General features: G+C 46.8%; 1 protein-coding gene across 2 annotated transcripts in view; it reads right to left on the reverse strand.

Annotated features, from left to right (window-relative positions):
• Positions 1-14,266, reverse strand: part of LOC115119317 (netrin receptor UNC5C-like) — a 327,268-nt gene that overhangs the window by 158,585 nt on the left and 154,417 nt on the right. For both annotated transcript variants that reach the window (XM_065007478.1, XM_065007477.1), the window contains exon 2: positions 6,788-7,024. In XM_065007478.1, the coding sequence (XP_064863550.1) occupies positions 6,788-7,024 (237 nt within the window). The remainder of the gene's footprint in view (positions 1-6,787; positions 7,025-14,266) is intronic.

Genomic DNA, 14,266 nt, shown 5'->3' on the forward strand with positions numbered 1-14,266 from the left:
TCAAGAGTTTTGGAGAAAAAGAAAGAAGGGATACTGGTCTGTAGTTGTTGACATCGGAGGGATCGAGTGTAGGTTTTTTCAGAAGGGGTGCAACTCTCGCTCTCTTGAAGACGGAGGGACGTAGCCAGCGGTCAGGGATGAGTTGATGAGCGAGGTGAGGTAAGGGAGAAGGTCACCGGAATGGTCTGGAGAAGAGAGGAGGGGATAGGGTCAAGCGGGCAGGTTGTTGGGCGGCCGGCCGTCACAAGACGCGAGATGTCATCTGGAGAGAGAGGGGAGAAAGAGGTCAGAGCACAGGGTAGGGCAGTGTGAGCAGAACTAGCGGTGTCGTTTGACTTAGCAAACGAGGATCGGATGTCGTCGACCTTCTTTTCAAAATGGTTGACGAAGTCATCTGCAGAGAGGGAGGAGGGGGGAGGGGGAGGAGGATTCAGGAGGGAGGAGAAGGTGGCAAAGAGCTTCCTAGGGTTAGAGGCAGATGCTTGGAATTTAGAGTGGTAGAAAGTGGCTTTAGCAGCAGAGACAGAGGAGGAAAATGTAGAGAGGAGGGAGTGAAAGGATGCCAGGTCCGCAGGGAGGCGAAGTTTTCCTCCATTTCCGCCGGCTGCCCGGAGCCCTGTTCTGTGAGCTCGCAATGAGTCGTCGAGCCACGGAGCGGGAGGGGAGGACCGAGCCGGCCTGGAGGATAGGGGACATAGAGAGTCAAAGGATGCAGAAAGGGAGGAGAGGAGGGTTGAGGAGGCAGAATCAGGAGATAGGTTGGAGAAGGTTTGAGCAGAGGGAAGAGATGATAGGATGGAAGAGGAGAGAGTAGCGGGGAGAGAGAGCGAAGGTTGGGACGGCGCGATACCATCCGAGTAGGGGCAGTGTGGGAAGTGTTGGATGAGAGCGAGAGGGAAAAGGATACAAGGTAGTGGTCGGAGACTTGGAGGGGAGTTGCAATGAGGTTAGTGGAGGAACAGCATCTAGTAAAGATGAGGTCGAGCGTATTGCCTGCCTTGTGAGTAGGGGGAAGGTGAGAGGGTGAGGTCAAAAGAGGAGAGGAGGGAAAGAAGGAGGCAGAGAGGAATGAGTCAAAGGTAGACGGGGGAGGTTAAAGTCGCCCAGAACTGTGAGAGGTGAGCCGTCCTCAGGAAAGGAGCTTATCAAGGCATCAAGCTCATTGATGAACTCTCCGAGGAACCTGGAGGGCGATAAATGATAAGGATGTTGCTTGAAAGGGCTGGTAACTGTGACAGCATGGAATTCAAAGGAGGCGATAGACAGATGGACGAAGAGAGAGCAGTAGGAGTAGCGGTGTTGTCTGTGGTGATCCATGTTTCCGTCAGAGCCAAGAAGTCGAGGGACTGGAGGGAGACATAGGCTGAGATGAACTCTGCCTTGTTGTCTTGTTCCTACTTACAAAGCATGTAGAGGTCTGCAATTTTTATCATAGGTACACTTCAACTGTGAGAGACAGAATCTAAAACAGAAATCCAGAAAATCACATTGTATGATTTGTAAGTAATTAATTTGCATTTTATTGCATGACATAAGTATTTGATCACCTACCAACCAGTAAGAATTCCGTCTCTCACAGACCTGTTAGTTTTTCTTTAAGAAGCCCTCCTGTTCTCCACTCATTACCTGTATTAACTGCACCTGTTTGAACTCGTTACCTGTATAAAAGACACCTGTCCACACACTCAATCAAACAGACTCCAACCTCTCCACAATGGCCAAGACCAGAGAGCTGTGTAAGGACATCAGGGATAAAATTGTAGACCTGCACAAGGCTGGGATGGGCAACAGGACAATAGGCAAGTAGCTTGGTGAGAAGGCAACAACTGTTGGCGCAATTATTAGAAAATGGAAGAAGTTCAAGATGACGGTCAATCACCCTCGGTCTGAGGCTCCATGCAAGATCTCACCTCGTGGGGCATCAATGATCATGAGGAAGGTGAGGGATCAGCCCAGAACTACACGGCAGGACCTGGTCAATGACCTGAAGAGAGCTGGGACCACAGTCTCAAAGAAAACCATTAGTAACACACTACGCCGTCATGGATTAAAATACTGCAGCGCACGCAAGATCCCCCTGCTCAAGCCAGCGCATGTCCAGGCCCGTCTGACGTTTGCAATGACCCTCTGGATGATCCAGAGGAGGAATGGGAGGAGGTCATGTGGTCTGATGAGACAAAAATAGAGCGTTTTGGTCTAAACTCCACTCGCCGTGTTTGGAGGAAAAAGAAGGATGAGTACAACCCCAAAACACCATCCCAACCGTGAAGCATGGAGGTGGAAACATCATTCTTTGGGGATGCTTTTCTGCAAAGGGGACAGGACGATGGAGCCATATATCGTGAGATCTTGGCCAACAACCTCTTCTCTCAGTAAGAGCATTGAAGATGGGTCGTGGCTGGGTCTTCCAGCATGACACCGATCCGAAACACACAGCCAAGACAACTAAGGAGTGGCTCCGTAAGAAGCATCTCAAGGTCCTGGAGTGGCCTAGCCAGTCTCCAGACCTGAACCCAATAGAAAATCTTTGGAGGGAGCTGAAAGTCCGTATTGCCCAGCGACAGCCCCGAAACCTGAAGGATCTGGAGAAGGTCTGTATGGAGGAGTGGGCCAAAATCCCTGCTGCAGTGTGTGCAAACCTGGTCAAGAACTACAGGAAACATATGATCTCTGTAATTGCAAACAAAGGTTTCTGTACCAAATATTAAGTTCTGCTTTTCTGATGTATCAAATACTTATGTCATGCAATAAAATGCAAATGAATTACTTAAAAATCATACAATGTGATTTTCTGGATTTTTGTTTTAGATTCCGTCTCTCACAGTTGAAGTTTACCTATGATTAAAAAAATTACAGACCTCTACATGCTTTGTAAGTAGGAAAACCTGCAAAATTGGCAGTGTGTCAAATACTTGTTCTCCCCACTGTATATACACTGAGTGAACAAAAACTGATCTTTCCATGACAGACTGACCAGGTGAAAGCTATGATCCCTTATTGATGTCACCTGTTAAATCCACTTCAATCAGTGTAGATGAAGTGGAGGAGACAGGTTAAAGAATTATTTTTAAGCCTTGAGACATGGAGTGTGTGTGTGTGTGTGCCATTCAGAGGGTGAATGGGCAAGATCAAATATTTAAGTGCCTTTGAACGGGGTATGGTATAGATGCCAGCTACACCGGTTTGAGTGTGTCAAGAACTGCAAAGGGTTTTTCACACTCAATAGTTGCCCGTGTGTATCAAGAATGGTCCACCACCCAAAGGACATCCAACTTGACACAACTGTGGAAAGCATTGGAGTCGACATGGACCAGCATCCCTGTGAAACAAGTTTGACACCTTGAACTGATGCTGTTCTGAGGGGAAAAGGGGGTGCAACTAAATATCAGGAAGGTGTTCCTAATGTTTTGATCAGTCAGTGTGTATAGTATCTGTGTGTGTGTGTTGCTCTGTTTGGAACATGTTGAAGTATGTTCCACCCCGATGTCTGTTTATTTAAAGAAAGTATGCATGTGACAGGGGGAATTGAGAGAGTCTGTGCACATATGTGATTATGCGTATGTGTGTGTGTGCAGGGATGTGTGTGTGTGTGTGTGTGTGGGTGCAGGGATGTGTGTGTGTGTGTGCCTGTGGGTGCAGGGATGTGTGTGTGTGTGTGTGTGTGTGTGTGTGTGTGTGGGTGCAGGGATGTGTGTATGTGTGCCAGTGGGTGCAGGGATGTGTGTGTGTGTGTGTGTGCCTGTGGGTGCAGGGATGTGTGTGTGTGTGCCAGTGGGTGCAGGGATGTGTGTGTGTGTGCCAGTGGGTGCAGGGATGTGTGTGTGTGTGCCTGTGGGTGCAGGGATGTGTGTGTGTGTGTGTGTGTGTGTGGGTGCAGGGATGTGTGTATGTGTGCCAGTGGGTGCAGGGATGTGTGTGTGTGTGCCTGTGGGTGCAGGGATGTGTGTGTGTGCCTGTGGGTGCAGGGATGTGTGTGTGTGTGCCAGTGGGTGCAGGGATGTGTGTGTGTGTGCCAGTGGGTGCAGGGATGTGTGTGTGTGTGTGTGTGTGCCAGTGGGTGCAGGGATGTGTGTATGTGTGCCAGTGGGTGCAGGGGTGTGTGTGTGTGCCTGTGGGTGCAGGGATGTGTGTGTGTGTGTGTGTGTGTGTGTGGGTGCAGGGATGTGTGTATGTGTGCCAGTGGGTGCAGGGATGTGTGTGTGTGTGTGCCTGTGGGTGCAGGGATGTGTGTGTGTGTGCCTGTGGGTGCAGGGATGTGTGTGTGTGTGCCAGTGGGTGCAGGGATGTGTGTGTGTGTGTGCCAGTGGGTGCAGGGATGTGTGTGTGTGTGCCTGTGGGTGCAGGGATGTGTGTGTGTGTGTGCCTGTGGGTGCAGGGATGTGTGTGTGTGTGCCTGTGGGTGCAGGGATGTGTGTGTGTGTGTGCCAGTGGGTGCAGGGATGTGTGTGTGTGTGCCAGTGGGTGCAGGGATGTGTGTGTGTGTGCCAGTGGGTGCAGGGATGTGTGTGTGTGTGTGTGCCAGTGGGTGCAGGGATGTGTGTGTGTGTGCCAGTGGGTGCAGGGATGTGTGTGTGTGTGCCTGTGGGTGCAGGGATGTGTGTGTGTGTGCCTGTGGGTGCAGGGATGTGTGTGTGTGTGTGTGCCTGTGGGTGCAGGGATGTGTGTGTGTGTGCCTGCGGGTGCAGGGATGTGTGTGTGTGTGTGCCTGCGGGTGCAGGGATGTGTGTGTGTGTGTGTGCCTGCGGGTGCAGGGATGTGTGTGTGTGTGTATTCCAGTGAGTGCAGCGATGTGTGTGTGTGTGCCTGTGGGTGCAGGGATGTGTGTATGTGTGCCTGTGGGTGCAGGGATGTGTGTGTGTGTGCCTGTGGGTGCAGGGATGTGTGTGTGTGTGCCTGCGGGTGCAGGGATGTGTGTGTGTGTGTGCCTGCGGGTGCAGGGATGTGTGTGTGTGTGTGTATTCCAGTGAGTGCAGCGATGTGTGTGTGTGTGCCTGTGGGTGCAGGGATGTGTGTATGTGTGCCTGTGGGTGCAGGGATGTGTGTGTGTGTGCCTGTGGGTGCAGGGATGTGTGTGTGTGTGCCTGTGGGTGCAGGGATGTGTGTGTGTGTATGTGTATTCCAGTGAGTGCAGCGATGTGTGTGTGTCTCTGAGCCCCGGGATTAAAGAGGATAAATGCTGTGTGATTGCTACCTGTGGGCTACAAAAAGAAGTCAATTTCCCCCTTTGGCAGCTGAATACAGCCAATCAGCCGAATGGTGCTGTGTGTAATGTCTGTGGAGCCCAGAGGAGCAGGCTTTAGTCAGAAACAGCCTCAGCCCCTCCACTCTGGGATTCACCATTCAACCTCTACATGAGTGGGGGCTAAACACGCCACACACCTGCACACATCCAAACATACTGTATGCACGTACATGCAAGCACACATATTCACACACAAACGTGGATATGCACACACACACACAGACAAGCGAGAGTTCATGCCCTGTGACAGTCAGGGCACACTAGTGTAAGCAGAAAGGACTGACAAACAGAGAAAGAGATGGAGAATGGACGTCTGCCTTGTTAAGCAGAAGGTCCAGTCTCTTTCTGTTGGACTATCTACAGGCCAGGACTGTCTACTGTGCTCACTGGATCTGAAGTCCTTCACCAGGGTGTGTGTATGAACATATCTGACTGCTGCTATGACTTGGTTTCTGAGGGTAGGGGTGAGGGTGGGGGTGGGGATGAGGGTGGGGGTGAGGGTGGGGATGAGGGTGGGGTTGGGAATGAGGGTGGGGGTGGGGATGAGAGTTGGGGTGGAGGTGAGGGTGGGGGTGAGAGTGGGGATGAGAGTTGAGAGTTGGATGAGAGTGTGGATGAGAGTTGGGGTGGTGGTGGGAATGAGGGTGTGGGTTCAGGGTGGGGGTGGGGATGAGGGTGGGGGTGAGAGTTGGGGTGGGGGTGAGAGTTGGGGTGGGGGTGAGGGTGGGGGGTGAGGGTGGGGGTGAGGGTGGGGTGAGGGTGAGGATGAGGGTGTGGAGGACTTGCGTCAGACAAGGGTTTAGCATCAAACATCATTCACTCACACTGATAATGACGGATGTAAAGAGAAATAGTAGGAGAGAAGAAGAGAGCGATAGAAGAAAAGGGACTTGAGTGAGGAGATAAGGACACAGATAGAGAGAGAGAGAGAGAGAGAGAGAGAGAGAGAGGATAAGGACAGAGAGAGATAAAGGGAGAGAGAGAGAGAGAGAGAGAGAGAGAGAGAGAGAGGATAAGGACAGAGAAAGAGAGTAGTGTCTGAAGGAGAACAGTATGCCTCTGTCTGTGTTGTGTCTCAGTCTTAATGATGTCCAGTTTCAACTCTTTCAGACAGAGCCTCTGCAGTGACAGACTAGTATTGGTGCAGCCCTGTGTTGAAATATCTCTTTAACAAGACTGTCGCTATGCTACAAAAATCCTATTCTCATTAACCATGTGTGTGTGGATGTGTATGTGTCAGCGTGTGCGTGTGTGTGTGTTCTAGGGGTGTGGTAAAGGGCATAGTAAAGTTTTCACTGAATAATTCATCTCCTTGATTTTCTGACCGAACTGCGTAGCTGAAGGGTGAGTCTGGGTCTGTTTGTCTCAGTGTCTGTGCTGTCTGTTCGACCTCAACCATGTTGATCTCGTTTGTTCATGTTTAAAGGTTTGGTCCATGTTTATCATGAAATGCACTCCAGGGTTGATGAAATGTTGTCCACAGGACACACCACAACCAGATACAGTGCATATGAGAAAAACATTCACACGGGTAGTTTTACTGACCCGAGTTCTCGTCCACCCTCTCCTCTACGGTGTGTTCTTTCTGGTGGACCCACTCGCTGTTGCATTTGAAGTAGATCTGAGTGGCGGGCGTGGCCTTGCAGTAGAGATTGACAGGTTTGTTCTTGACGATGTACGCCTCCTCGGGCTCCATCAGGAACACTGGGAGGGGCTCCGGAGGGTCCGAGGGGAAGGTCTCTGGCAGATCACCCAATCCCATGAAGTCATCATCATCTCTCACTGCAGAAAGACACAGAGAGAGAGAGTAGGGAGAGAGAGAGAGAGAGGAAGGAGAGAGATGAAGGAGAGAGAGAGAGAGGAAGAAGGGAGAGAGAGAGAGAGAGGAAGGAGAGAGAGGAAGGAGAGAGAGAGAGGAAGGAGAGAGAAAAAGGAGAGAATGGAAGGAGAGGGAGAGGAAGGAGAGAGAGAGAGAGAGGGAGAGAGAGAGAGAGAGAGAGAGAGGGGAAGGAGAGAGAGAGAGAGAGAGAGAGAGAGAGGAAGAAGGAGAGCGCGCGCGAGAGAGAGAGAGAGAGAGGAGAGAGAGAAAGAGAGAGAGAAAGGAGAGAGAGAGAAAGTAGAGGGAGGGGTGGAAATGAAACAAGAGGATAATGTGTTATTACCATCATCTTTGCATGGGATTATTGTATCCCACTTTGCACACAGTACCATCCCTATATTTGATGGTCCTGAATGTTTAGACAGGTGTATTTTAGAGTCCAGGAAGGTTCTGGGATTCTTCCCAGGCAGACAGGATTTACACACCAGTCTGGCTGGCCTAACCTCATGCAGTTATTACTGCTGTCTACTGACTGGGAAGGAGGGAAGAGATAATGTGAGATGATGAGAACCAGAGTTCAGGGGTTGAGAGGGAGGAGAAGAAGAAGGCCAGGTGAAACGTTCTCACACACAGGATATCTAACGACGACGACCCCAAGCTTTTGGCCCCGTTTAGTCCATTCCTGGGATAGTTCAGCTGCAGACAGATATACGCTTCCCTGTAATTACAGGTCTCTTTCATCCCCTACTGTCTTAAATGACACAAGAACACACACACACACACATACACACACACGCACACACACACACACACGCGCACACACACATGCGCACGCACATGCACACACACACACAAACTCACACACAAGTTCCCCACTCCTTGAAGAGAGAAAGATGAAGCCCATTCGACACTCCATTTGTCACCTCCAGAACTGTTCTATTCTTACCATCGAACCGGTGGACATCAATTATTCACCAGTCTACCCTAAAGAATCCAGTGTGTCAGAGAGAGACACAGAGAAAAGGAGAGGGTGAAACAGAATGAGAGAAATAAAGGACAGAGACAGAGAAAGAGAGGGTGAAGCAGAGAGAGAGAGAGCCAGAGAAAGAGAGAGAGAGTGAGAAAAAGAGAAAGAGAGCGATGAAGAGATATGGCGACACAGAGACAGAGAGGGATAGCATAAAGGTTTATCAGCACCATCAGTAATTCTTCCATGTCTCTCTCTCTCTCTCTCTCTCTCTCTCTCTCTCTCTCTCCTCTCTCTCCTCTCTCTCTCTCTCTCTCTGTGGTGTCCAGACATACTGGAGCCTTGTTGTCTGCATCAGGCCTCCAGGTCTCCCAGACAGACGCTGCTGCTGTCTGAGCAGTAAATAGTGCCTGTGTGGATATTTGTCTTTCCTCTCATGATCTCTAGCTAACATTCTAATGTTATCTCCTCTCTCTCTGCCATAGATTGGAGCTGATCGCTCTGACAATAAAGGCTGGAGGTGCCCTCAATCATCCAAGCCCTCGATTAGAAAACTACCAGGTTAGTGTGTGTGTGCTTGTGTGTTTCTGTGTGTGAATGTGTGTGTGTATATGCACTGGACCATGTGTGCATGCATGTGTGTCTGAGTGTGTGCGTGCGGAGCAGTGTGTCTGCTATTCATAACCATGGGTGCTAAATCAATCCTCTCTATCCTCAGCTCCTGATATAGTGCTAATTGAGGAGTAGCAGTAAACTTGGAGTGACCTTTAACCCCTTACCTGTGACCTCTCTTCCTCACAGGTGTGTGTGGATGGGTTGAGTGCTCAGTACTCACCACGAGTCACGACAGGCAGGAGAGGAGAGCTGTGCTGGGTGTGGGTTGATGCACTTCCATTCTCACTAAATGGCGAATAACTACACACACTTTCCTCCCCAAGGGCAATCTATAGAGACTATTCTCCACTATTACAATATATTGTATCAGAACTTTTGGAGGTAGCTTACAGTGCACCTTGGCTATGGCCCACTCTCCACCCAGGCCCAGGGACCCTGAACCAAAAACAATGGAAGAAAGCCGAGGAACCTCATTAAAGAAAGTGTTAGCCTCCTTTCACCCTCTACTGCTTCTATCTCTCTATCTCTTTCCTTCCCTCGCTCCCTCCCTCTGTGTCTGACCGTTGGGCTGGAGTTCAGAAACAAGCATGAAAGAATTCAGAACGTTGTTCCACACGCACGCTCGCACACACACACACACACACACACACACACACACACACACACACACACACTACACTCTGGAATGCATCAACTTCTAGAGTGTAAGAAATCCTAAATACAAGGGAATGGTTGCAGCCCTCCAGTGAAAAACAGCCCATAAATGGAAAAAGAAACCACATGATACTTGAAAGACCCTGACTCTTAAACAATCTGACTGGCCCTCGCACTCTAGTCAATAGAATATAGAACAAGAACAAGCTCAAAGAGTAGTTCTATCTCCATTTCTCTCTCCTTCCATCTCTCTTTTCCTCTCTCAGTTTCTCAGTTCCTCCCTCTGCTCCAACGTACCAACAGCACACACTCCACTGCAGCATGAGGTTGGAATAATACTGTGAAATTGTGAAAATTATAATAATTCTCTTTTAGTGTAAGAGCTGTTTTGGCATTCCATGGTGACATCACCATGTGGTAAAGGACTTAATAGACCAATAGGAACGAGAGTTTCAAACCTCTCTGCCAATAATATATTTTCAGTTTACCCCCCTAATCAAACCACTTTAAGACAGTTCTAGCAAAATTATTGCTTGAGAAATTTCTCTTTGCTAAGAAGCTTTTCTTGTTTGTTTTTGACCATTTTCACTGAAAACAATCACATTAAGGTACTTAATTGAGATGAAATCAGCTGATGATATTGCCTGGCCTTGGTGCTTTGATGGTCATAGAGGCCCAGTGGGATGGACTTCTATCTGTTCTGTTAACACCAAAGTGATCTGAGAGCCAGACTGATGCCCTGCCTCCAGGCTACAGTGCTTCTGCTGACACTGTGGCGCCCACCCAACAGTCACACTGGACGTGTGAAACAGGAAACACAACAGAACAAGAGGACACACTCAGACAGAGAGAAGAAGAAGGAAAAAACTGTAGCTAGACTTCCGACTCCAAACAACAGCTAGCTAATCGCCTGTAAGAATCATTTTGTCTGTATCTGATAGTTTCGTAAATGACTGCATAACTTACCGGCATACTTATTGGGTTCAAAATAATTATGCTGAGAACCATATTTTTTTTGTTGGCTTGTTTAGACTCATAACTTTTCTGTAATAATCTATTTAATAAGCCATATGCCAAAACTGTTTTATATGCAATATACTGTCAAGCATTTCCTCGACTAGATTTCAATATGATATTTTTTAATTGCTTCCATATTTTAGAGTGTTTACATTTTATTCAACTGCTATTTTCTTCCATAATTGGAGGTGTTTCCTAATTTGTATTATGTGTCTTATTACTGAATATTTCAAGACCCCAATTGAATATTACTTGAATGTTATATTAAGTTTAAACTAGTAAATCCCTCACAATTGAGAGTACACTGTAGGGAATACAACTAAATATTAAGTGTGTTTTGGAGGACAACGAATGGAATGTGTTACAGTAATTCTTAACTTGCCTATTACACCGTCCGAAGCAGAGGCATTATGATTATGAATTCCTCTCCAGAGTAAATACAAAACAAGCTCAGATTATTTAAATCTGAAGCACAGAAGAGGAAATAATTTGTCATGGAAGCCCCTGTAAATGTCAAATATGTTCATGGTGAGATGAAAGGCAGGACTCCCAGCCACCACCCTCCTACAGAGATGAGTGGCTACCATTGACAGTACAGAGACAAGCCGTGTGTATGTGTGTGTGTGTGTGTGTGTGTGTGTGTGCGCGCACGTGTGCACGTGCGTGTGCGTGCGTGTGTGTACGTGTGTGTGTGTCATGATGCAATCAGGTGATCAAGGACAGATGAGCCACATCACTCTGTGACAGGCCCACATTAAACACAATCTGAGATTAAACAGTGAAAGTCACCTAGTAAAATGCTACTTGAGTAAAATACTAAAAGTATTTGGATTTAAATATACTTCAGTACAAGTTTAAATCATTTTAAATTCCTTATATTAAGCAAAGCAGACGGCCACATTTCTATTTTTATTTTTACAGATAGCCAGGGGGCACACTCCAACACTCAGACATAATTTACAAACCAAGCATGTGTTTAGTGAGTCTGCCAGATCAGAGGCAGTAGTGATGACCAGGGATGTTCTCTTGATAAGTGTGTGAATTTAACAATTTTCCTGTCCTGTTAAGCTTTCAAAATGTAACGAGTACTTTTGTGTGTCAGGGAAAATGTAGGGAGTAAAAATTACATACATTTCCTTAGGAATGTAGTGAAGTATAAGTAAAAGTTGTCAAAAAAATAAATAGTAAAGTAAAGTATAGATACCCCAAAAAACTACTTAAGTAGTACTTGAAAGTATTTTTACTTAAGTACTTTACACCAGTGCCCGTCCGGTATAGAGAGCATGTGCCCTGCAGGCCTTTAGTTCAGAGAGATGAAAAGCTCCTGTAAAAAGCTAATGGACCTGTCAATTAAGGGAGGCTTCCCTATGCTGCTAGATGCTACTTTGTGTATCACGGAGACCTTCAGTGGCCTTTCTTTCCTTTGAATGCAGCAGTGAAATGTCCCTGTGTCTGTCTGTACAGTTGTGGTCAAAAGATTTGAGAATGACACAAATATTAATTTCCACAAAATTTGCTGCTTCAGTGTCTTTAGATATTTTTGTCAGATGTTACTATGAAATACTGAAGTATAATTACAAGCATTTCATAAGTGTCAAAGGCGTTTATTGACAATTACATGAAGTTGATGCAAAGAGTCAATATTTGCAGTGTTGACACTTCTTTTTCAAGACCTCTGCAATCTGCTCTGGCATGCTGTCAATTAACTTCTGGGCCACATCCTGACTGATGGCAGCCCATTATTGCATAATCGATGCTTGGAGTTTGTCCGAATTTGAGGATTGATCACAAGTTCTCAATGGGATTAAGGTCTGGGGAGTTTCCTGGCCATGGACACAAAATATTGATGTTGACTTTTGCCTTATGGCAAGGTGCTCCATCATGCTGGAAAAGGCATTGTTCGTCTCCAAACTGTTCCTGGATGGTTGGAAGAAGTTGCTCTCGGAGGATGTGTTGGTACCATTCTTTATTCATGGCTGTGTTCTTAGGCAAAATTGTGAGTGAGCCCACTCCCTAGGCTGAGAAGAAACCCCACACATGAATGGTCTCAGGATGCTTTACTGTTGGCATGACACAGGACTGATGGTAGCGTTCACCTTGTCTTCTCCGGGCAAGTTTTTTTTCCGGATGCCCCAAACAATCAGAAAGGGGATTCATCAGAGAAAATGACTTTACCCCAGTCCTCAGCAGTCCAATCCCTGTACCTTTTGCAGAATATCAGTCTGTCCCTGATGTTGTGGAGAGAAGTGGCTTCTTTGCTGCCCTTCTTGACACCAGACCATCCTCCAAAAGTATTCACCTCACTGTGCGTGCAGATGCACTCACACCTGCCTGCTGCCATTCCTGAGCAAGCTCTGTACTGGTGGTGGCCCGATCCCGCAGCTGAAACAAATTTAGGAGACGGTCCTGGCGCTTGTTGGACTTTCTTGGGCGCCCTGAAGCCTTATTCACAACAATTGAACAGCTCTCCTTGAAGTTCTTGATGATCCTATAAATGGTTGATTTAGGTGCAATCTTACTGGCAGCAATATCCTTGCCTGTCAAGCCCTTTTTGTGCAAAGCAATGATGACGGCACGTGTTTCCTTGCAGGTAACCATGGTTGACAGAGGAAGAACAATGATTCCAAGCACCACCCTCCCTTTGAAACTTCCAGTCTGTTATTCAAACTCAATCAGCATGACAGAGTGATCTCCAGCCTTGTCCTCGTCAACACTCACACCTGTGTTAACGAGAGAATCAATGACATGATGTCAGCTGGTCCTTTTGTGGCAGATTTAAAATCCAGTGGAAATGTTTTTGGGGATTTAGTTAATTTGCATGGAAAGAGGGACTTGGCAATTCATTGCAATTCATCTGATCCTTCTTCATAACATTCTGGAGAATATGCAAATTGCCATCATACAAACTGAGGCAGCAGACTTTGTGAAAATTCATATTTGTGTCATTCTCAAAAATTTTGGCCACGACTGTACACTGTAAAAAAATAAAGATTCAGTCAAAATGACTTGTTTACTAAATTTGCTAAATTTGTTGAGTTGACAAAAACCGTTAAGTTGAGTTGACTTCAGCTCACAGAAAAGTAAAAACGTATTAAATCAAATTGAGTTAGCAAAAGAAGAAGTGGGGAGTAATAGAAGCAGACTTCAGTGGGTCTCAGTCCCAACAGAAATACAGTACTGTAAATCAAGGGATTACTTTATGAAAAGAGAAGTGAACTGTGAATTTATGCAGACATTATCCCGACATATACAGTGCCTTCCTAAAGTATTCATAACCCTTGACTTATTCCACATTTTGTTGTGTTACAGCCTGAATTCAAAATGGATTAAATATTTGTTTATTACCTGTTTACACGCAATACCCCATATTAGAATCATGTTGTAACGTAGCGCTGGGAGCCGGGAAGCAAGTTCGAGGACTGAAGACATTTAATGAATGAAACATAATACAAAACAAGAAACACGAACAACGCACAGACATGAAACTGAAACAGAAACAATGACGCCTGGGTGAGGAACCAAAGGGAGGGACTTATATAGGGCAGGTAATCAAGGAGGTGATGGAGTCCAGGTGAGTGTCATTATGCGCAGGTGCACATAATGATGATGACAGCTGTGTGCCATATTCGGCAGCCTGGTGACCTAGAGGCTGGAGAGGGAGCACACGTGACACACCTTTGGCAGCAATTACAGCTGTGAGTCTGGATTGCACATTATTATTTTTAAAATTCTTCAAGCTTTGTCAAGTTTGTTGTTGATCATTGCTAGACAGCCATTTTCAAGTCTTGCCATAGATTTTCAAGCTGATTCAAGTCAAAACTGTAACTCGGCCACTCAGGAACATTCAATGTAGTCTTGGTGAGCAAGTCCAGTGTAGATTTGGCCTTGTGTTTTAGGTTATTGTCCTGCTGAAAGGTGAAATTGTCTTCCAGTGTCTGTTGGGAAGCAGACT

The sequence above is a fragment of the Oncorhynchus nerka genome, linkage group LG22 (genome assembly GCF_034236695.1).
Source record: "Oncorhynchus nerka isolate Pitt River linkage group LG22, Oner_Uvic_2.0, whole genome shotgun sequence".
NCBI lineage: Eukaryota > Metazoa > Chordata > Actinopteri > Salmoniformes > Salmonidae > Oncorhynchus > Oncorhynchus nerka.